Here is a 24,535-nt window from a genome sequence, read left to right as displayed (position 1 = left end):
TATAATATACATCATCTGTCCACGAGGTAGGGCCTTAAAAACATCAGCCATCGTTTACGCGATCATCGCATAAACAATGGCCCTCTGGCTTGTCAATCACTGCCGTGACGTCCTTGTGAGAGACGTGCGGCTGCGCGCTCCAGTAACTTTCCACATTCCACAGTCGCCGCATGCAATGTTTTTGTCAGGAGACAGGAGTAACAACTGCAATTATGAGTTACCTGTGGTGATCCGACATAATGAATCCACTAAGTGTGTGCGCTTATGTCCAGTCAGAGCCAGTTGCTTTCAGTCTGCGATTACAGTCGGTGTTCAAATTCCATGTGAAAGATTAAATTGCTTCAGGAGCAGGAAACAATCGCTGTATGTTGAGCCAGTCAGAATGTTTTAGCTAGTCGTTAATAACACAGCGAATGCCGGTGGTAAACACTCGTGTTCCAATACTCGTGCAGCGTTTTGGGAGGCGTTCACTCGAAATGAGCTGTGAAGGAGGGGGGTTGTTCTTATGCATGCGCTCATTTCAAAAACTCAGTCAACGAAAAGATCCTCTTTACCACCTTTAAGCAAAAGCTGATGTAAAGTTGTAATTTTCATAAAATGTATAAATTAATCATAGTTAAACTGAGACAATGGATTGAGATTATTTTCTTGTCCCCCCATCATGCTGTAGAAAGAGCCCAGATGATGTCACTTCCTGGGCGCCACAGTTTTAAGATGAGGAAAATTCATAACAGGGTTGAATTGAACAGGGTTGTCCCACATTCACATGTGTGGAAGTCTGTGAAAGAAAAGGTGTGACTAACCCTTTATAATTAACAGTTTTAGTGAAATAAATATCTTAAATAAATAGACATCTCAATTAAATATCTTAAATCTGAAAGTTGGTGTCAAAATATGGCACTACAGGAACATGATGATTTGTCTATAATGTTTTAAATATAATTGTTTCAGGGACATATAATAAATATATAAAAAGGCATCAAAGTGATCAGAATATTTCATAGCAGTTGTCTACTTCAGTACATGAAGGTTCACTTTTATGTTCTTTCACTTCATAATCCTCATTTTGAACTATTTTAATATGCTGAAAATTAACTTTTTCTCTTTCATTTCAGACCTGATGGAAGTGAAGGAGGAGAGTGAAGAACTGAGTGAAGTGGAGGAGGATCATCATGTCAAACCTGGAGAAAAACCTTTGAGTCGCTCAAAGACTAAAAATACATTTCTAAAGAAAAGAGCCAAGAAATCTCCAACCTGCACTCAGTGTGGAAAGAGTTTCTCAACCAAACAACATCTTGATTTTCACATGAGAGTTCATACAGGAGAGAAGCCATTAACATTTGATCAGTGTGGGAAGAGATTCACACAAAGAGGAAATCTTAAGAGTCATATAAAAGTTCACACTGGAGAGAAACCACACACATGTGATCAATGTGGGAAGAGTTTCTTACGAAAAGGACATCTTAAAGAACACATGAGAGTTCACACTGGAGAGAAGCCACACACATGTGATCAATGTGGGAAGAGTTTCACAACAAAACAAAATCTTGAGATTCACAGTGCAGTTCATACCGGAGAGAAGCAATTCGCATGTAATGAATGCGGCAAAACATTTCTCTGGGCATCAAACCTGAAGTCACACCAGAGAGTTCATACAAAGGAGAAGCCACATTCATGTTCTGTGTGTGGAAAGAGATTTTCACGGCTGTATCATTTATATGAACATGAGAAAACACACACTGGTGTGAGAGAGTACATGTGCTTTGAGTGTGAGAAGACTTTTACTACAGCAACCCATTTAAAACTGCACCAGAGAATTCACACTGGAGAAAAACCTTTCAAGTGTTCACAGTGTGACAAGAGATTCAGTCAGTCATCAAATCTGAAAACACATGAGAGGATCCACAGTGGAGAAAAACCTCACAAGTGTTCATACTGTGACAAGAGATTCAGTCAGTCATCAAATCTGAAAAGGCATGAGAAGATCCACAGCAGAGAGAAGCGGCAAACGTGTGATCAGTCTGGAAAGAGTTTCTCTTTTAAAAATCATCTGAAGATACACATGAAGAGCCATGCAGTGGAGAAACCACATCACCGCAGTCTGAAATCACAATAAGTAGTTCATCTTTATGTGCTGAACAACAAAGTAGTTTCCTTACAGCCATAATAAGCGGCAGGACAGTTTGGTGGTTGCTTGAAAAATCTGAATCTTCTCCTAAAACTACAACAGAACAATCAAATCACTGTTAAAACAGACTGTATGGATTCTTGCCTTAAGGTCATTGTGACAAACTAGTGACTTAAACTTAGTGAACAAACTGCCATGTTTCTTTCTATTATTGTCATTTACAACATAACAATAAAACAACCTACAACTGACTATTAACTTGTTGTTGCTCATCTTCATTCGTTTGATGATAAATCTCCCACCATTTCCCATCATCATTCCTTCGATCTTCTGCAGTAGTTCTTGTACCTGATCATCTGATTTACTCTTGATATTGAAACAGTAAAATCGTCCTCCACATTCAGTCAACAGTACAATCTTTTAGTTTTAGATGTTCATCAATGCCTGTTCCAGATCCTCCAGTTCATCTCCATGTGTGAACAGAATCATGATGTACTTCTGAACTTCAGGATCAAATAAACACTTCGAAATCCAGGATCCTCTAGAGGAATGGTGAGCAGAACTGAACTGAGACCTGCTGAACAACCAGAGACCAGCTGCTCTTTCATCATCTCCTGGGCCCGGTTTTTCAAAAGTAATCCACTAGGATTTTGGATAACAGATTGGATCAAATCTTGAAAATGTGTTTTTCAAAAGAAAAAACGGATTACATAATCGGATTATATCACGTAATCCAATCTTGGTTTTGATCCGGATCAAACCTTTAGTTTGGGTTTTTCAGAACTTTTTTGTAGGATTTGGATCACTTTGATCCAAAAAATCTGGATTAAACTGATCCCATCAGAAGGGTGGATTAAGGGTGGATTTAGCGTGGATTTCATGGCCAAAATGTAATGAAAACTTTAAAAATGTATCAAATAATACTATATTTGGATCTTGCAGTATCTTACAAGATATCCTATTTATTCATAAGGTTTTAATTTTATTTGTTCATCCGTCAGGCTACAGTGATTAGGTAGGCTTTAACGTATTCAGCCTTTCAGTATAGGCCTACAGCAAAGTAGAAAGAGTTTGGCCTCATAAAATAATCCCCCAAACAGCTGTCAAAATTGAGCAAAAACAAAAAATTTTAAATTTTGTCACTAATTGATATATATATTCATCACAATCGAAAATATTTTTGTTTTTAGAATATTTATTAGTGATGCATGCAATGATTACAGAATGACCAAAAAAATGCAAAGAATGGCAATCACTGATTTTTGAAATCCAAAACAAATCCAAATCAGAAATAGTGTCTAACTATTGCGTCCCTTGTTGCACGTCCCGTTTGCTCGTTCTGGCAGAATGCAGGAGGTTGGTTAGGGTCTCCAAGGGGCTAAGGTGCATCATTGTCAGCACAGAGAGGGACATTGCGCTTAGTAGCGATGTTGTGCAGGACAATACAGGCAAGGGTTATGCTGCATGCTTTCTGTGGTTCCGCTCTCAGGTAGTTAAGGCATGCAAAGCGCCTCTTAAGAACTCCATTTAAACGCTCAATTGCACATCTTGCTCTGCAATGAGCAGTGTTGAAGCGTGCCTGCGCCGGTGTATTTGCTGTTAGAAAAGGAGTCATCAGCCATGGTAGGAGTGGGTAGGCACTGTCTCCTAATATTATGCCATCCGGTCGGTTGGTTTGGAGGTCTATAGAGCGCTCTCCCTCGGGATGCGTGCATCATGGACAGACCCAGGCCACTTGACAACGCAGTTGGTGATGATGAGGTCAGCATCACACACAAGTTGGACATTGATGCTGTGCCTCCCCTTTCTGTTTATAAACTCCCATTCATTCTCACGAGGTGCTTGTATATGCACATGTGTGCAGTCAATTGCTCCAATAGTATTGGGCATATTCCCCAAAAGAAAAAAGCTGCGCTTGGCCTGGGCAATCTGGTTGTCCTTTGGAAAAGAAACAAATTCATTGACCAGGCTGGCCAGTGCGATTGACACATCTCTCACCACATCACACACAGCTGATTTCACCACACTTCCATATAGTCACCAACAACTTGATAGAAAGTCCCATATGCATAAAATCGGAGCGCAATGAGGATCTGGTCTTCCACAGACAGACCGTGACTCCTTTGGGTTCTGTGTTGAAGTTTTGGCCTGAGAAGGTTCACAAGGTACTCTATATCAGCCTTCCCAAAGCGAAACCGGACATACAGCTCCTCAGTGGTGTATTGCTCCAGTGGCTTGGTACGTTCAACATACACCCTTTGACGGTATCCTCTCCTGGCAAAGTGGTGGTGGCGGTGGACAACACCTGCCATTTCACTGTCTCTCTGTGAATCCTCTGAGAAAGGCTGATTTATATGGCTGTGTAGTTGGTCTTTTCAAACACACCTATTACAACTGATTAGTTTTGGCTTGTGTTCAATTGAGGCAATTGGACCCAAGGTCTATAATTGATGAACAATGTTCACTATTGTAGGGTCTGCACAGTCTCAAGGATGAGCAGGTCCCACCATAAACTGTGTTTAAGCCTCAATTCACGGAACTTTGGTTTGTAAATCTTACATCGATTCCGGCCCGGCAGACACTAATGGATCACGAGACTCTTTTTATGACTGTTTCGATAAGTCCCCTAACCTCTCCTCCGTGACCTCAAAGGGGGTGCAACACCACGGATCGGGTTTCTAGGGACCAGGTCCAAATTCCAAACGGTCATAAAAGGAAAATACACACCCACAGACACACACACACACACACGGCTCCCCTACATAGAGACTGTATGCACAAACATTATACCTACATAATATGTACCTACAAATATGAATGTATCTGCCATTGTAGTGCTCGCTGCATGTATGTGTTACTAGTGTAGAATTGTAGAATTGACTGTAGTAGGTTAGTTTTCATGTGAAACTGTAGTAATAGAGTGTAAAGGGTATCTTCTTTATATGACGAGAGACACCTGTCGAGTTTGATTTCTCCGTAAAGCTGTGAATCCGAGCTATTCACTGATGTACGTTACATTTCTGTCAAATGCATCGTTCAATGTTTAATAACACTATGAAGAAAATGCATTGATTCAACATACCATAAATTTATTCGGGAGACAGGACAAAGGAATGTGGAAACCCGCCAAATTGCAACGCTAGCATTGGAGGACGTTATCAAGAAGGCGTTCTGGTCTGTTGTCTTTAAAACACCATGACACGCGTCTTTTGGTGGCACAAGTTTTCTGCACGAGTTCCTGCCGTCAAGACGGACTCTCTTCTTTATTTTCCGGTCATATTACAACAGTTAAACCTTCGTTTGAAACTTCGCCGAAACAACCTCCGGAAGAAGAAGCAACTATCAAACCGAGCGCTCCGAAACTCCAAGCACCCTGACTAACCTATGCAAGTATAACGTTTTTACGATTTTAAATACTGAGTTTCCTTGCTGGCTCTTACAGGTGAACTGTTGCAATTTGACCTGCTTTGATCATCTCTTTCGTTTCTGCCTCTCCTTCTACTTTGTATGTATTTGTATTTACTTGTGTCCATTTAGCCGTATAACCTGTGTATTACCCGTTTCGTATATTAAACTCATTATATCCATGCTTTTTGTTCACTTGCTCATTTTAGCAACAACCGAGTCACTTTAACGTTCTGATTCTAATATCCTTGCTCTATATTTGGAGTCTATGATAGAAAGTTAGTCTCCCGGCCCGAGAATAACATTTCTGTCGTGATAATCTGTGGATAATTTTCCATTTCGGTGGACGAACTGATAGTTTTCCACATAATTATTAAACCAGAACTAATCATATATGTGATTGATTATAATTCGTTGTAGTTAATTCACCATATATGTTTAATTCCCTGTTGGGTCGATATATGAACGTCATAAAGCTTTCTGAATTATGATATTCATATTTCACCCATAAATTGATTAATAACTGTACATCGCTACACTATAGTAAAGCAACGGAACCATGGACTCAAGAAGCTGTAACTTCACTGCTGCAGAAACCAATGCACTACTAGAGGGTGTTCAGTGCCATTATGGAACAATAGTGGGAAGTTTTAATTCTGCTAAGGATACCAACAAAAAGAAAAATGATGTTTGGATTTTAATCACAGAAAATGTGAATGCCATAGGGTCTGGCCAGAGGAGGACCACAGGCCAAATCAAATTGCGGTGGAAGAATCTTAAGGCCAGGGCAACAAAGGACCATGCTGAAGCCAAAAACCCACAAACAGGCAACAAGCCATTTAAGAGGGGAGATTACACAGATGTGGTCCTCGACATCATTGGAGGTGAGAAGTCGCAAGCTCTCCATGGTATTCAAGGTGTTGTAGGGGATGGCGAGCCTTGGAGCCTTGGATTGAGGAGGAGGAGGAGGAGAATCTGCCAGTTCCTCCTGAGGCTGATCCAGAGAGTGTATTTATATTGATTCTCAGCTCTGTTCCTGAGGAAGAAGCTGGATCCTCATTGGTTGAGCCAGTGGTAGTTGCCACAGGATCTCAGAGGAAAGGCTTGAAGCGCCCTTCATCAAACAAAGATGATGATTATAAGGCACTTCTGCAAAGACTGAAAGGGCAGAAGCACAGCTTCGTCTGGCAGAGGAACAACTGACTCTGTCCAAACTGCAGCAAACCAAGGCCAGACTTGAGATCCGCCTCCTAAAGGCTACGCTCAGACAAGCTGGTCTCTCCACATCAGATGAGGAAGTCTGAAATTATTGTGGAGTATTTGACATTGTATTTTTTTTTAATTCAATACATCTATACTTGATACTTGTTATAAATATCCTCAATGTACAGTGTTTGTGTTGTAGGTCTCAGATGAGTGGACTGCTGTAAGAGGATGGGGTGAGTTTTTTCTTGTTTTTATTTTTTTTTTTAAATGTGTGTGTTTTCATTTCAAATAAAAATAAACGTATATTGACCCCACACTGGCTATTCTACTTGTTGCTCTTTACATATCTATAGTTCTACATTGTGATTTCCTATCCTGTTTGAGCACTGGTTATCCAGCACTGGTTATCCAGATTTGGTGATCCTGAAAAGTTCCTATCCGGATCAGATTGATCCAATCCGATGTTGCTTTACAAAACTGGCTCCAAAAGTAAGATGGATTACGTGATCACGGATCGCAAAAAAGGGATTACTAAATCCGGATCAATTTTATCCGGATTAAACCTTTGAAAAACCGGGCCCAGGGGCCAGTTGTTCAAAAGTAATCTGATCAGATTCCGGCTTTCGGATTGGATCAAATCTTGAAAATAGGTTGTTCAAAAGGAGAAAGAAAAAAGATTCTGAAATAAGATTAGATCACAAAATCCAATCTTGGTTTTGATGTGGATCAAATCATCAGTTTGTGTTGTTCAAAACTAGGATTTGGATAACTTTGATCCAAAAAAACAGGATTATCCTGATCCTAACAGGGGGTAGGATTTCAAGGTGGATTCCAGGAGGAAAATGTAGTAAAACTTTAAAACTGGTCAAAAAATACAACATTTATATCATGTAATATATATACACTTTTTTTTTTTATTTTGTACTAGTTTAGTTTAACTTTTAAAGTAATAAATTAGAAGTAGACATTAGCCTACATATTTAGCCTTTCGGTAACCTCCTGTAAAGTTAAAAAGAGATTTTGGCAGGCAGTCAAACGCTGCTAGTTTAAATGTTAAACAGATACTTCACCCCAAAATGAAAATTTTCTAATCATCATGCAGTAACCAACAACCAGAGTCTCTTTCCCTGAATATTAAACAAAAACATTATGGGTACCTTTAGCAACCTTCAAGAAAATCTTTGCTAATAGGCACATAGCAATTACTCAACATATGCAATTTGACAAATATTAAATAAAGGGCTCTTATTAAGTATACAATCACAACTATAAAGAAAATTTACAAAAAACCTTTCCAAAAAAGAACTTCAGAACAATTTACAAATTTGTCAAACAACTCAAACATCTAAAGAACACCTCTTTCAGATGCTCTTTTTCTCAACATTGCACATAAACAAATAACAGTAATGATGAATAAATTTGCAGAAAATCTTAAGTAGTACACATTCAGTACCAAACAACTGATTATGGTATTTGTAATGAAAAAAAAAACAGCACAACAGCAATATAACACCCTTATAATTAGACTAAATGCTAAATGTCTGTCATATTTTACAATTACAATATAACTGATATTGTAGTAAAAAAACGAAAGAAATAAAACATTCACCGCTTTTTACATCTCTTATTCACCTAAAACACATTATAGTTGTCTCAGAAAACTACCACCTAAACACTTCAGGTCGAAATTTACATCTATAAAAACCATTTAAAAAAAAAAAACATTGCATCAAACTCCACAAATACACTTTATTTCTTACTCTTTCCCTTCACACCCTTTTGAAAACCTTTCCGACACTCTTCTGCCACAAATCCAAGCACCACTACTTCTCTTCTTTCCTGCATTAGCTTTCCTAAAACGCCTTCTGAAGTATTAGAACCTTCTTGCTTTTCTACACATCCTTCATCCTTCTCTTCTGCATCCAAATGAGCTGACTCTTCTGTTTGAACTTCCGCAAAAACTTCTTGCAGCATCATGTCATCAGTCATAGCTGTACATTCGCCCATGTTAGACAAGCTTGCACTGCACTCTGTACTTTGTGGTAAAGAAGATGAACTTGCCGTGTTGACATCTGCCACAAATGCCACATCCAGAACACGCTGTCCATGAAACTTTAGGTGCAGTTGCTAGATCCCTCACCTAACAATCTCAACACCAGAACATCAGGATCTGGAGTGCTGCCACTTGGCACATTCAGTAGTTTCCGACGCAGAAAGTCATCCAGGACAAAATTGTTCATTCTGCCACTGCTGTCTTCAGTGGTCACAATACCTCGCAATACAGACACAACTCTGGATGTATGGCAGAATGCATCACATTGCTGACATCTGGTAAGTGATGTTGCCAGGTTCACTGAAGATAAAGGATGCTGTCTTGGGCACAAATAACATAAATAACCTTCACGTCTGCTGTGACAAATTCACCTTCTTTTTGGTGAATATTTTCCATTATTTGTGCCACAGTGCATGAAACATCCGGGACAATTGTAATTCTTGATTGTGCTGTTGTAGACAAACATGTGCATCCACCAAATTTCCGAATGGATGTATTAGTCAGTCTATACCACTTGCTAACTTGCAAGCCATCACCACCCCAGACTGTTAATGAGATACTTCTTGTCTGGTCTGCGACATCATACGATCGTCTGGCCATTTTTTGGTGGCTACGGGTCATGCATGGTCTATCTTCAGACAGCTGCAAAACTTTGATGGTAACATTCACCTATAAACACACACACACACAAAAAGAACATACCTCTTACATAAATCATGAATCAATTTACACATCAACAACAACATGATCTTACTCTGTCACACCATACTCATACATCCAGCATTAACCTAGGCCAACTAACGCAAATATGCGTTTTGAGGCATCTACTCCTGATAACACCAAAAAGAACTTAAATTACACTTTCAGTTTTGATCGTACAGATAAGAGCAATACATCAATCAAATCTGTAAAGGGTCTAGTTTTATTTGTATCCACACATAATAACAACAAAACTTTGTTCATTTATAAAGTAAAGAAAACAAACAAGGTGCGCTGTCTGCAGCCTTGGTCTGCGGTGATCTTCATTTAGAAACATGTCATTTAAATGAACTGTAACTCAGTGAATACTCAACATAGAGACATGAGAGATAGATCCATAGAAAGCTTGACATGTCTACTTTTAAACTAAGCAACTAAAAACTACCAAAAACAAATATTCTCTGATACAGTAATCCATATGAAACCAACGCGATGTCCGTCTTTCACGTCTCCCTTCATTATATCTAATGCGACCACGCCCACGCCCACGCGCAGAGCGCGCTATTGTTATTATAATGATCCACGTGAAACTCGCGGCGGGTAAACGCCCCATAACAACAAACAAAGCAACAAGCTTTTTACATTTTACTTTGCACTTCGGGCTGAAAGGAATGAGACTGAATTCACCGCAGAAAAGACTTGGTGTGACAAATAAGAAACAATTCACCTCAAGAAGTTTTGGATTACCTTTGGATTATTGATGCAGTGGCTTTTCACATAACCTGTACACATTTTACTAATTACACTTTTTTCAATCTATAATTCCTGACTAAATGTATAATAAAGTGAAACATTATAAAATTTCATTCACAGCATCTAAATGTCTCACCATGCCAGGATGTTTTTTTTTTACATTTTTTTTTATGTTACATAACATAAACAGCAATACGATATAAAAAAAAAATATATTGTTGCTAGCCTAATGTCAGTAAGAATGGTTAGACAAAACTTTACTAAGATAGGCTATTCTCTGTTCACAAATATAGCCAAATATGTTTAGACCTATATATATTATTTAGGTCTACCAACAAAGCATGCTTGTGTTTATGAATGTAACTAAGCTTCTGTTCATAAATATCTACTCTGGTGTAAGTATTTTGAATGTGTTATACCTGGGGTCCTATGAGGTGTAAATGTATCAAGTAAGCTGTAAATATCACTTATAATATGTCTGCTATGTGGTAATTGTGTTCATTTTTTCTATAAATTAGTACTAGTATCAGTGACCATCACAATAATGTTAATAATGTAGTTTTAAAAAATATATATTTTGTCCTCAGAGCCTTTCATGTAACTCTTCTCTCTCAGTCACACACCAGGCTGAAAGACTCATTATGCAGCTCATTATGCGGGCCTTTGTCTTCTCAGGTGTGAATAACAGCATTATGCATGATATGCCCTCTCGCATATACCTTTCATAGACGAAATGTGTCTTAAAAATGTAAATCAATATATTGTTTTCTGTGAGCAAGTAATCAAGATGATTTTCACATCATTTTGAAGCAAAAACTCTAGGCTTCAAAATCAATGTCGAACAGAATGGGCCGATTTGACCAATCATACAAACATGTGCCATAAACCACCACACACAAACTCAAAAAGGAGATATCAAGCTGAAACCCCGCTCTCTGGTAGACTACAACTCACCTCCAAATAGCAGCACTTTTCTCCGGTTCTTTCAGAATCAAATCTGATTGGTCACAGACCAAGTTGAAGAGACATTTGAATTCCGATAAGTCTCAAGTTAAAAAAAAAAGTTCTTGATCAGGGACACACTGGAGGAGATGCTGCAGAGATCGAACCACCAACCTTCTGCTGACCAGCTCAGTGGCTTAGCCCACCACACCACAAAAGTAATGGAGCTACATCAAAAATTAGCAAGTAATTGTAAAAATATTTAATGAAATATGGCAAGAAACCGAATGCTGACATGAATGAATTGTAAAATGTTTTAATCTCTTTATTTTATTTAATGCTGATGGAGAGCACATGAATGTTTGCAGCAGACACAGCAGAGATTGTCCCACACATCTTCTCCCACTCCTGCTTCAAGGTTGTGGTGTTCAGGTGTCCATCATCATGGTCTTCCTCATCCTCTAGATCAACAATGTCCCCACTGGGAAGAGCAGCAGTGATGATGAAGGTGTTCATCAGCTGCTTGATCAGAATAAAGCTGCAGAATCGGCACATCTGTGTTGAGATGGCAGCAGGACTGTAAATACCTGATTGTTAGATCAATACATTTGAATAAAGCTTTGTTTTGTGTGTTGTTGACTTGTATATGAATTTATTAATTGTCATTATGATTTTTATTAATTCTTTTACTTTTTTTATTAATTATGCTATTATTATCAGTAAATTTATATATTTTATCAAGCAATGAATTAATGCATGAATTGACTGTAAATGGAGATGTATTCACATCAGCTGTATTTGTCTAGTGTGTATTCATGCACAGCTATGTCATATAACAAACATTACATTTAGCTTGTTTTACTAAAGAAGTAAAATGAAAAGTAATATAATGAAGTATTGGTCAGCATTTATCAATATTACTGTAAGTGTTGGAGTGTGCTAGCAAAGCAGTTCATTCTGGGGTAATCTTAATTTTAAGTAGTTATACTTACATTTTTTGAGTATAAAATCAGTCTTCTCCAAAGACGAGATTGTCGAGCAGCTGTCTGATGTCTTCTTTGGCTTCAGACATTGGTAACACTAAGGAAAACCGCTCTAGGTAGGATTGTGCCACGTGGCCGCTGTACCACCTGACCTCTGTAGATTCATAGGTGAGTAAGTAGGCAGTTTCGGATGCAGCCAAAGTGTCGCCTCTTGGGTTCTATAGAGGGTATGCACGTGACGTCACCGTTGACCGTTACGCCTGTGGTTACGCCCACTGAGTGGCACAAAGACTGAGCGGCAGCATTGGTATTCAGTGTGAATGTCACGAAAAAAACACAAAACACATCCAAAATGGGAAAGAGCTTTGCGACTGACTGTACAAATAGCTTTACACAAAACCCGAGGTATATATTTAAAAATTGTAAAAAGCTACAGAAAATAGAAGCAAATGGATCACTGCAGTTCACAGAAACAGCTGGACTCCAGCAGTAAAATCATACTGTATATATTGTATTGTTATATGTTATGTTGACAACTCATCAATTAAATATTTTTCATCTTATATTCTGTATAATTTGGTGTTTTTATATAAAAACTGACAAAAACTATACTATAAAACTATATATGTTTTAGGGCTGGACAATATGACGATATAACATTGATATAAGTGATTACGCGGATTTAAACCTACCTATATTGTAGTTATATATAATATTCACAGGCAGATTTGCTTTATGTATTTCCCCGGCGTCGAAATCAAGCACATATAAATGTCAGGAAATATGACTCCTGGCTGCATGTCAATATCCATGGATTAGGTTTATTTGACAAGTTGTAAGAAACACATTCAATTCCAACCTTTAGTGTAATTCGTTAGTTTTACTCGCATTTTCGCAGTTTCCCCTATTAAATCCAGTCATGCAGCCACTCAGTCCAGCTGAGGGAGCGCGTTTTCGACGGGAAAGTGACGTCAATGCATACCCTCTATACTCTTTGATCGCACTCAAACCACTTCACCCGCCATCCTTGGAAACTTTAATGTGATGCACATAACGTTATAATAATAATTCCTTACATTTTATATAGCGCTTTTCTGGGCACTCAAAGCGCTTTACATATTGAAGGGGGAATCCAATGTGCAGCATCCACCTGGATGATGCGACGGCAGCCATATTGCGCCAGAACGCCCACCACACACCAGCTTATTGGTGAAGAGCAGACAAAGTGATGAAGCCAATCAGTGTATGGGGATGATTAGGAGGCCATGATGGATAGAGGCCAATGGGCAAATTTGGCCAGGATGTTGGGGTTACACCCCTACTCTTTTCGAAGGACATCCTGGGATTTTTAATGACCACAGAGAGTCAGGACCTCGGTTTAACGTCTCATCCGAAGGACAGTGCTTTTTGATAGTATAGTGTCCCCATCACTATACTGGGGCATTAGGACCCACACAGACCACAGGGTGAGCGCCCCCTGCTGGCCTCACTAACACCTCTTCCAGCAGCAACCTAGTTTTCCCAGGAGGATATGTGTGTGTTTTATGGGTTGTTATGGACTGTTTGTAATAGCAATAATTACACAAAATGTATTTGTATCTTGTGGTCAAAGTCATGAGATCAGGTGTTTGATTCCATGGGTCTTAACAAAGACATATCACAACAGTAACTCCGCCTGCTCGTCACCGAGGGTGCCCGCCTGCACTGTCCTCCACCCCTGCTAAATCTGCAAAGCAGCAGCCTGCACCCGGCAGACAGCAGGGTTCCAGACGCTGCGCCCAGTCTGCAGCCGAGCCAGGTGGACCTGAGACGGGCGACCTGAAGGAGAGGAATACAGCCCACAACCTCACAAAAAGCTAGCAAGAATGTACTGGTCCGTTTGGACAGCATTGCAACTGTTGTGTAAATCAACCACCAGGGCAGTCTACGCTCCCGTTGCATGTTGCAACTTGCCCGCCATCTCCTCTTTTGGAGTCAGAATAATCTGAGGTTGCTTTGTGCCATTCACATCCCAGGTGTGCTCAACCGTGCAGCCAACAAGCTCTCAGAGCAGCCTCCACTTCCGGTAGAATGGAGATTTGATCCCCAGGTGGTCCAGCTGATTTGGCAGTGGTTCGGACCGCTCAGATCTGTTTGCCTCCCCGGACACAGCCCATTGTCAGTTGTTTTACTCCCTGACCAAGGGCACTCTCGGCACGGATCCACGGGCACACAGCTGGCCCCAGGGTCTATGCAAGTTTGCGTTTCCTCCAGTGAGCCTTCAGCTTCTGTGCAAGGTCAGGGAGGATGAGGAGTCAGTTGAGTTAAAAGAGCTGTCCCTTAAGACAGTACTCCTGGTTGCATTGACCTCCATCAAGAGGGTAGGGGACCTGCATGCACTTTCGGTCGACGAATCGTGCCTGGAATTCGGGCTGGGTGACACTTACGTTGTCCTGAGACCTCGGCCTGGATATGTGCCTAAGGTTCCTTCCACTCCCTTCAGGAATCCGGTAGAGAACCTGCGAGAACTGTACATCATGTCGCCACAGTTCCTGTGCCTTCGCTGAAGTGTGGCTAGCATGCTTTTCTCCTCAGCAAAAAACAAAGTCTGAGTGCTCTCATTTCCGCATTTATTCCCGCGCTGCAGGGGTGGTGCGCGTGACGCAAAGCTCGCATGCCAATGTTCATTGGCTCATTTAGTTACACTCAAAGGTGATAGGGCTCTCTAGCGATATCCCAATTCGTCGGTTCACTACTGACATACGTCGTATGGGAAACTTTTCTCACACTGAAGCCATGAAAACATCTCTTTGGTGTTATTACATGGTTCTTGTAGTTTTCCTGTCTGTGAAACTCTTTCCCAGTGGTGTATTATTTTGTATTTGAGTAAATGTACAGTAATTAGTTACTGTACTTAAGTAGCTTTGGAAATAATGATGTAAGCAACTTTAACTCTGTACTTGACTATATTTTTGAACAAGTAAATGTATTTTCAACTCCTGTACATTTGTGATGAGTAATGCAATTAACCTTATTGCATGGCACCTAACTTTTTCTGCAGCAATTTGTTTCTGCTATAAAGAAGGCACTGAAGGTACTTTATCTTGTGTGTTTTGCCTGTACTCAACCAAACTTGTACTTTACATGAATGTGAGTGCATTAGCAGATAGTTGTGAATCGGAGGTGTTTGATTTAGGAGATGAGGTCATGACTGCACCGGTGATGAGCAGGGTTGCCAGGTTTTCACAACAAAAACCCACTGTAAAACACATTCGTACTACCATTGGTCCGTGACAATAATGTAATAGGAGGTGTGCGCCGAGGCTCTGCCTTCACTCACGTGGAACGTTTCTATAACTCATGCGTTTGAGTTCGTTGAGGTAAGATCTCCGCGGGTGAAAACATGAACACACTGGATAGCCGTAATAGTACAAAATGAAGTTGTGCTTCTGATGAATTGAGGCACTGACACTGTTTTTCAAGCTTGATACTGTAAAGCTGCTTGCTTTTAAGCAATCTATTGAATAAAGTGCTATATACAGTGGTGTGAAAAAGTGCTTGCCCCCTTCCTGATTTTTTTTTTTTTTTTTGTCACACTTTAATGTTTCAGATCATCAAACAAATTTAAATATGAATCAAAGATAACACAAATAAACACAACATGCCGTTTTTAAATGAAGGTTTTTATTATGAAGGGAAAACAAAATCCAAACCCACATGGCCCTGTGTGTCTAGTTCAGCTGTATTTAAACAACTCTGTCTCATAGCTTCTTTGCTTGGTGTTTAGTTGTTCTGAAGCCAGTTGCCTGAGTATGTGTTCTCTATCTCTGAGACTTTTTAATTTTTCTCTTGCCTGTGGATTATTCCTTCTCTGTTATTTTTTGTGGACTTTCTCATCTTTGGCATGCCCATTTGAACAGTTTTTGTTTTTTTGAGAACTTCTTTTGCTGTTTTTGCTTCAGCTGTGGATTTTTTGTTACTTGAACTTTTATTAAAAACTTATTCTGCATCTCAACTTCTCCAAAGTATGTCTTAGTGTTGCATTCACCATTTTCCATTGGCTCAAGGATTGGGAGTCTGACTCTCACGCTGGAGACCTGAGTTCTAGTCCCGGCTCTGACAGAAACCAACACATCCAGAGCAAGTTGACTGTAACTACTTAACATTATTTTATTTATCCACTGTATTGACAAGACCTTTATGAAGGATATTGGTTTACTTGTGGCATTTTTGGACACTTGCGCTTAACTGAGACTTTTTGTAGACTGTTGATTTATTACAATGTTGAGGTGTTCAGTTTTATTTTGATTTTAGAAAATAAACATGATTTCTCATCAATCAAATCAATTGTTTATTTTTACTGGCATTTCTCTCAGGTATCGAAGACTAGTGCATCTCTGAGCCTACATTTAGCATGAGTAAAATAATTAAGTAATGTTAAAATCAGATACACCAAGATTTTTTACACAAGTTGTATTAGAATTTGTCACTTTTAACTTGTAATGGGAGTCATTTTTTGCTGTAAGGTATCTGTACTTTTACTCAAATATGGTTTTCAGGTACTCTTTACACCTCTGCTCTTTCCACAGGTATGACTCCTAAAACCGTTCTCTTTCGAGTGAATCCTCATGTGGACCTTAATGTCACCTTTAAATCTGAAACTCTTTCAGCAGTGATCACATGTAAAAGGCTTCTCTCCAGTGTGAATATTCATGTGTTTCCTAAGGTTTCGTTCCCGTGTGAAGCCATTCCCGCACAGAGTGCAGGTGTAAGGCTTTTCTCCAGTGTGAGTTCTCATGTGGACTTTAAGGTTTCCTGTATGTGTAAAACTCTGTCCACATTGCTGGCAGACGAAAGGTTTCTCTCCAGTGTGAATTCTCATGTGGATTTCAAGGTTTCCTTTTCCACTGATACTCTTTCCACACTGTTCACAGGTGAATGGACTCTCTCCAGTGTGATTTCTCATGTGGACTATAAGGTTTCCTTTTACAGTGAAACTCTGTCCACACTCTTGACAGGTGAAAGGCTTTTCACCAGTGTGAATTCTCGTGTGGACTTGAAGGTTTCTATGTTGGTCAAAACTCTTTCCACACTGTTGGCAGGTGAAATGACTTTTAGTTCCTGTCTTTTGAGCTTTTTTTTGTGAGGAACACTTTTTAGCCTGTGTCAATCTTTCTCCAATCATGAAATCAGGATGTTTATTGTAATGTTTTTTCTCTTCTTCCCTTTCATTAAGTTCATGAGTCGATTCTTTCAGTGCCATCAGGTCTAGGACAAAAACAGACATAAAACAATTGAGACATTTAATGCATCAAAACCAAAAACATGTATGCTCTATACCAGGGGTGTCCAAACTTTTTTAAAAGGGGGCCAGATTCGATAATAGGGACTTTAAGCAACAGCTGTTGATGGAACGGCAACGGCGACCGGAAGAAAACTGTCAACTGTCGTATCTAAAGAATGCAAAAATCGCTAAGCAACAACAAAGCGGACGGCGTGGATCATTTAATCATTTAACATAGTAAACAATACATTAAATGTAAATAAAAGCAAGAGACTGGTTGCTTTTGGAATTAAATGACATACAGATACAACTAAAATACCACATAACCATAGAACATAACATTTACTTATCGAGTCTGTCACGTATTATCGACTACGGCAATTCGGCTACTCTCCCGTAGTAGACGGTTACAGTAGAACGCCAAGAAGTAGCAGTTAAATTTGTGCATGTGCAACAGAACGCCAGAATGCCGTTGCTGTTGTATCAGCAGCTGCTGCTTAAAGTCCCTACTGTGGACATCTGGGGTTCCTTTTCTCTCTCTCTCTCTCTCTCTATATCTATATCTATCTATCTATATCTATCTATCTATATATCTATATCTATCTATCTATCTATCTATCTATATATATATATATATATATATATTGCATCTTTTGTTTCTTAAACATTACAGATTTGACAAAAGCTTGAGCTGACAGTAGAGTAGTTTTAGGTAGGACAGAGATGTAAATTTATTACACAAACAATATCTGTAAAACTTTTATCAACCTCATTTTTAAAGGGTGACATTTATATATTATTGGGTTAGAACTCTATTGTTATTTAAATTAAAAATTACTCTAATTAGATCACTGCAGGTAAAACCACACATGGCACCTCACTACATGGTAAAAAGTTAAAATATTGTAGCCTACTAAAACTGCATTTTTAAATTGTTTGCGTGCTGGAGGTAGCCTACGCTATTACGTCATGTGCAGAGTGATGTTAAGCTAGCTGGTGAGAGAAAATGACACTATCAAAGAGTCTAAAGTGGAAAGTTGTCAGTGAAAATAGGGCATACAAAGAAGAATGGAAAGACAACTATGCATTCATCCTACCTAGTTTTGTTAATGCAAAGCCAGTGTGCCTTATCTGCAACGAAGTTGTCACCGTTTTCAAAGAATATAACACCGACACCGGACGCGAGCAGCGCGACGCTACAAAAGATAATAGAACCCATTATAATCAGTGATATTGTCTACGCTGGATGTGGCGCGGTGCGACAACACATTCCCAACAGTAAACGGATTCCCCGTACTGTTTCTGATATAAAAACCCGATTCCAAAAAAGTTGGGACACTGTACAAATTGTGAATAAAAACAGAATGCAATGTGGAAGTTTAAAATTTCAATATTTTATTCATAATACAACATAGATGACATATCAAATGTTTAAACTGAGAAAATGTATCATTTTAAGGGAAAAATAAGTTGATTTTAAATTTCATGGCATCAACACATCTCAAAAGAGTTGGGACAAGGCCATGTTTACCACTGTGTGGCATCCCCTCTTCTTTTTATAACAGTCTGAGGACTGAGGAGACAAGTTGCTCAAGTTTAGGAATAGGAATGTTGTCCCATTCTTGTCTAATACAGGCTTCTAGTTGCTCAACTGTCTTAGGTCTTCTTTGTCGCATCTTCCTCTTTATGATGCGCCAAATGTTTTCTATGGGTGAAAGATCTGGACTGCAGGCTGGCCATTTCAGTACCCGGGGTTGTCCTTGTCCTCTTTAGTCCGGATGACATGGCGTCCCAGTTTTCCAAAAAGAACTTCAAATTTTGATTCGTCTGACCACAGAACAGTTTTCCACTTTGCCACAGTCCATTTTAAATGAGCCTTGGCCCAGAGAAAACGCCTGCGCTTCTGGATCATGTTTAGATATGGCTTCTTTTTTGACCTATAGAGTTTTAGCCGGCAACGGCGAATGGCACGGTGGATTGTGTTCACCGACAAGTATTCCTGAGCCCATGTTGTGATTTCCATTACAGTAGCATTCCTGTATGTGATGCAGTGCCGTCTAAGGGCCTGAAGATCACGGGCATCCAGTATGGTTTTCCGGCCTTGACCCTTACGCACAGAGATTGTTCCAGATTCTCTGAATCTTTGGATGATATTATGCACTGTAGATGATGATAACTTCAAACTCTTTGCAATTTTTCTCTGAGAAACTCCTTTCTGATATTGCTCCACTATTTTTCACCACAGCATTGGGGGAATTGGTGATCCTCTGCCCATCTTGACTTCTGAGAGACACTGCCACTCTGAGAGGCTCTTTTTATACCCAATCATGTTGCCAATTGACCTAATAAGTTGCAAATTGGTCCTCCAGCTGTTCCTTATATGTACATTTAACTTTTCCGGCCTCTTATTGCTACCTGTCCCAACTTTTTTGGAATGTGTAGCTCTCATGATATCCAAAATGAGCCAATATTTGGCATGACATTTCAAAATGTCTCACTTTCAACATTTGATATGTTATCTATATTCTATTGTGAATAAAATATAAGTTTATGAGATTTGTAAATTAGTGCATACCTTTTTTATTCACAATTTGTACAGTGTTCCAACTTTTTTGGAATCGGGTTTGTAGTCCAAGTGCTTTGCAATGGTCGGTTTGTTCAGTGTAGACAGCTTATAGCTGTTGCGGCGTATCTGGTGTAAGATAGTAGACACGGTGATAATACGGCACCACGAGTCAAGGATCTATTTCAGAACCGGCTTCTATTCACATAATCTGGCTGCGGACGCGGGCACTCCTTTATGGTATTTAGTCTATAAACATTTAATATAAATACGAATGCACAAAACTGCAAGTTTGACAAAAATAATAAAGACCAAATTACAGACTATTTTTTTCCTTTTGAGCATAAACAGAAAAAAATATTTTCCATTGTTCTCTATTCAGAAGATGATATTGGGTTTATTGTTGCAGAAAAAAATTGTTTTGGCTACTTCTGTAATATTCTCTAAGATTATATTTCTGTATATTCTCTATTTCTGTAGAGCTGGACATTTTAATAATGATCAAATTCAGCTTTGAGAATAAAACCAACCTGTTTGTTCCTCAGTTTCTTCATGTTTCATACTGAATGTTTCTTCAATCTTCATGTCTTCAGTCTCTTCTTTAATAAACTCAATCTTCATGTCTTCAGTCTCCTCTTTAATAAACGCCATCTTTAAGAAGAGAGTAATTAACGGAGTTAATGGTCTTAAATGACCTGTTAGACAACAACAAGAACACTAATGCTTAAAATTAATAAACTTCATATTTAGATATTTATGATCTACATTTGGTATTCAAAAAATTATAGATTATATTTAAACGATTACTCTTTGATGAAAACATGATTAGTTAGTTAATGTTTGTTGTTGTCGTTCATGTTCACTGTTTGAGCAGCACGAGTCGTGATTCACTGAATCATTTCTCTGTGTTTGATTCAATTGACTCGGAGTTGAAAAGTTCAGTTTCTCCATCATGACTCTCCAGAGACTGAACTAGTGTTCATGATAAACTGATTTATGATATATATATAGAGAGAGAAATGAGACGCAGATTTGCTGTTTCTCATCAGTGAATGAGCTTTACTCACACAAATATCCTTCATTACAGTTAGATAAAGAATCACAATGTTACATTAGATAGTAAATAAACTCATTTAACATCGCTTGTAAAAATATTAAAAACCATTAAAGCTATTTCTGTTGATTAAAACAGATTAAATTCTTAAAACAAACCTTTCTTCAGCAGAATCACAGCAGATGCAGGAGCGCGGCGCAGTCTTATGACGTCATGGCGTCACTCCAAAATAAAAGTCCTGTTCAGACGCTGCATCGTCTACAATCACAGAAGTGCATAAAAATCCAACAATTTTACCATGTAATCTTTGTAGTAAAATTAAAACAGTGACAAATATGATACAAACAAACATGTTAAAAAGGTTGTTTGAGTTCATAAAGCAGAGTTCATTCATGTGTCCGAATTGAAACACATTTAAACTCAGTGTGTTTTACCAATATATAAAATGTGGACAAATTTTAGTTTAAACATGGGTATAAAATATGTAAAAAGTTATCTTTCAAGGATAAGTATAAGTAAAAGAAGTAATCAATATTAAATGTAATTCATTCAATACCAAAAATTATTGGTAAAAGGTTCAGTCAAATTAAAAATGTAATCTTTCACATATTTGTAATTAAACAAATAACAAGTAAAGTCTTCAGTGTCAAGGGTCATTTGTGTGAGTTGCTGCCTATGTAGTGATTCAAATTCTGTGATGCTCTTAAAAGAGACTGTCGGTTCTGTTTTGTGCTTTTATGTGGTTGTCAGGTTTGTTGTTTAGACAAAATCAAAAAGGAAGAAAAAGAAATGATCACCAAATATCTATATTTCATAGGTGTGTACTACAGATGCGCAGATCACGGTATCCGCGGGGCGCTAATAAAAAATAACAGTCAATTAAATGCAGGTGGGACACAGGCGGATGAGACAAAAATCATGAATGTTTTGATTTTAAAGGGATAGTTCACCCAAAAATGAAAATTTTATGTTTATCTGCTTACCCCCAGTGCATCCAAGATGTAGGTGACTTTGTTTCTTCAGTAGAACACCAATGATGATTTTTAACTCCAACCGTTGCAGTCTGTCAGCCACATAATGCTTGTCAATGGGAACTTCGCCTATAAGAGTAAAAAAACAAAAAAACATGCACATACAAATCCAAATTAAACCCTGCGGCTCGTGACGACACATTGATGTCCTAAGACATGAAACGATCAGTTTGTGCGAGAAACCTTAATGAGCTTAATGAGTGTCAGACATCACTGCCGTTGTCAGAGCGTGATCAGAACTCACTAACCGAGTGCTGAACACAGTTGGACATAGTGATGTATTAAGAGGTAAAAAAATGATATAAATACTTTTCAGTTTCTCGCACAAACCGATCGTTTCATGTCTTAGGACATCAGTGTGTCGTCACGAGCCACAGGGTTTAATTTGGATTTGTCTATGCAAGGTTTTTCGACTCTTATAGATGGAGTTCCCATTGACATGCATTATGCAACTGACAGACGGCAACGGTTGGAGTTAAAAATCATCATTTGTGTTCTACTGAAGAAACAAAGTCACCTACATCTTGGATGCCCTGGGGGTAAGCAGATAAACATCAAATTTTCATTTTGGGGTGAACTATCCCTTTAATAAAGACACAAACTCTCATTTCATGGTAAAACGCAATGAATGTGCATCACGCTTACTTTCCTTTTCAAAAACAGCATCTCTCTTCAGGGAAAAACAATAAAGGAAAACATTTGTTGAACGCAACTCCTAGGGGACATTATAGAACGCATAGGAATAAAATCTACATGAGATATTGCTCAGTTCTTCGTTCAGTTACTAATTTGCAGACGCAATTGCGGGTTAACTTGTTAAGCAGCAATGAAGGCAAAACAAATCTGAGAGAAATTTTAAAAAATGTGAATTTTAAAAAAAAAAGCGAAGGAAAGAAAAGTACCGCATGGGAGCATTTTAGTGGAGTAGTTAACTAATCAAGTGTTGTGTATATGATATGCAGCATATGAAACACAGTATATATTTGATAATAAACTAATAAAGCCTAGATATCCAGCCTTTGCTTGGGCTGAACGTATTTATTGACTTTGGAAAGTGTCAATTAAAATGAATACAGAAGCAATGGCCTGTTTTCAGAAGAATAAAGAAACATAACTGAATAAAACACTAGTGTAGCCTTTGTTAAAACATAGAATAAAACACATTAGTGCTCTACCAATGTCTGTGAATTATGAACTGACATGACTGAGATTTAAGAAGAGTGTGTAAGTTAGTATTGAGTTTACACTCTATAAATCCTCCTTTGTGTTGCTATTTAAAGTCAGTCTGTCTCTCTAAGTGTGAAAGTGCTTACTGTGTCAGCAGCAATGGAAAATACAATAAATAAAATTAATGTAAATGAAATCTAGTTAATTATTCCATATGCAGGTTTTAAGTGAGTAATTACTTGCATTACTGTGCTAACTAGCTGAAGACGCTAGTCAGCCGATAATATATTATATATATTTATTTTTAAGGTGAAGTAGTTACATTGTAATTAGAAAAAGCTCTGGGTAATATTAATTAATTGATAAAAACAATAAAACAGTGTATGGTTAATTTCCCCTTGTAGTCAATTATTTTATCCATTAAAACTCATCTTTGATCACCAAAATGATATATTTTAAAGGAATTTCAAGTGAAAAAAATTTCTTCATGCATTATAATAGTTTGAATGTAACTCTACACCCTTGCCTCATTTAATATACACGGATCATTTAATATGCTAATTAGTCCCGCCTCCACCCGCTCACGCACACCAGCTTGGAGAGTCTGCAGTTGCTATAGTGACGAGCAATTTGTTGTTTGTGTCGTGGCTACATGAAATAAATGCACATCCTTTAATGATCCTTCTCACTGTTGAGAATCGGGCCGCCCAAGAACACGATTATGAATATTCTGGATAAAGATATGCATTAGACATAGTTTAGCTTCATTGTGAGCAAGAGATAAACACATAAACATTAAATCAATACTTACAATTCCTGAATGCCGTAAACAGACTGACATGTCGAAAACAGCGAGTGCAGCTTCAGCATCCGGTGTAGTGTTTGTGTGTGAGCGTGGATCAGGATTACAACCGCTCAAACAAAACATCACAACTGTTGATCATTTACAGGCTAATGATGCATAATTAATAAAATAAATAAATAACATGATCAAATTATATGTAAAGAATAAAATGAATAATAAAAACATATGTATGGCTAAATCTCTGTTGTTTTCTGCTGGTATCTGAGCACGTGGCATGGACTACTGACGCTCAGCTTACTGTCCTCAGGTCGAGACGTAGATGAAGGTGATCACACTGTGTTTGGTGGTACTGTGTGTGACAGAAGCAGAGAGACTGTATGAATGTTGTGTGTTTTGTATGACGAAACACACTGTCCCAAACTGGTCAGAGGGGTGCGAAGGGAACTCTCCAGCACGGGTCCTCTTCATAAAGAGGGTCTCCAT

General features: G+C 38.5%; 2 protein-coding genes and 1 pseudogene across 2 annotated transcripts; 1 reads left to right on the top strand and 2 right to left on the bottom strand.

The window, feature by feature from the left end:
• Positions 1-1,302: 1,302 nt before the first annotated feature.
• LOC125260839 (gastrula zinc finger protein XlCGF49.1-like) lies at positions 1,303-1,897 on the top strand (the record flags this gene model as incomplete). The annotated part of the gene is made up of 1 exon (XM_048179395.1): positions 1,303-1,897. A coding segment is annotated over exon 1 (591 nt), but the record flags the coding sequence as incomplete, so codon positions are not given.
• A 1,454-nt stretch (positions 1,898-3,351) lies between these two features.
• LOC125260225 lies at positions 3,352-5,543 on the bottom strand (annotated as a pseudogene).
• Positions 5,544-16,128: 10,585 nt separating this feature from the next.
• On the bottom strand, positions 16,129-24,535 carry LOC125260743 (gastrula zinc finger protein XlCGF49.1-like). Its single transcript, XM_048179243.1, has 3 exons — positions 24,464-24,535; positions 20,526-20,604; positions 16,129-17,416 (listed from the first exon to the last, which is right to left on the bottom strand). Exons 1-3 carry the CDS (start codon positions 24,533-24,535, stop codon positions 16,815-16,817), a joined length of 753 nt encoding a protein of 250 aa, XP_048035200.1. The 3' UTR covers positions 16,129-16,814.

This window comes from Megalobrama amblycephala, linkage group LG24 (assembly GCF_018812025.1).
Source record: "Megalobrama amblycephala isolate DHTTF-2021 linkage group LG24, ASM1881202v1, whole genome shotgun sequence".
NCBI classification, from domain to species: Eukaryota; Metazoa; Chordata; class Actinopteri; order Cypriniformes; family Xenocyprididae; genus Megalobrama; species Megalobrama amblycephala.
Note: the sequence above shows the minus strand (reverse complement) of the source record. Positions and strands in the feature narration are given on the sequence as shown.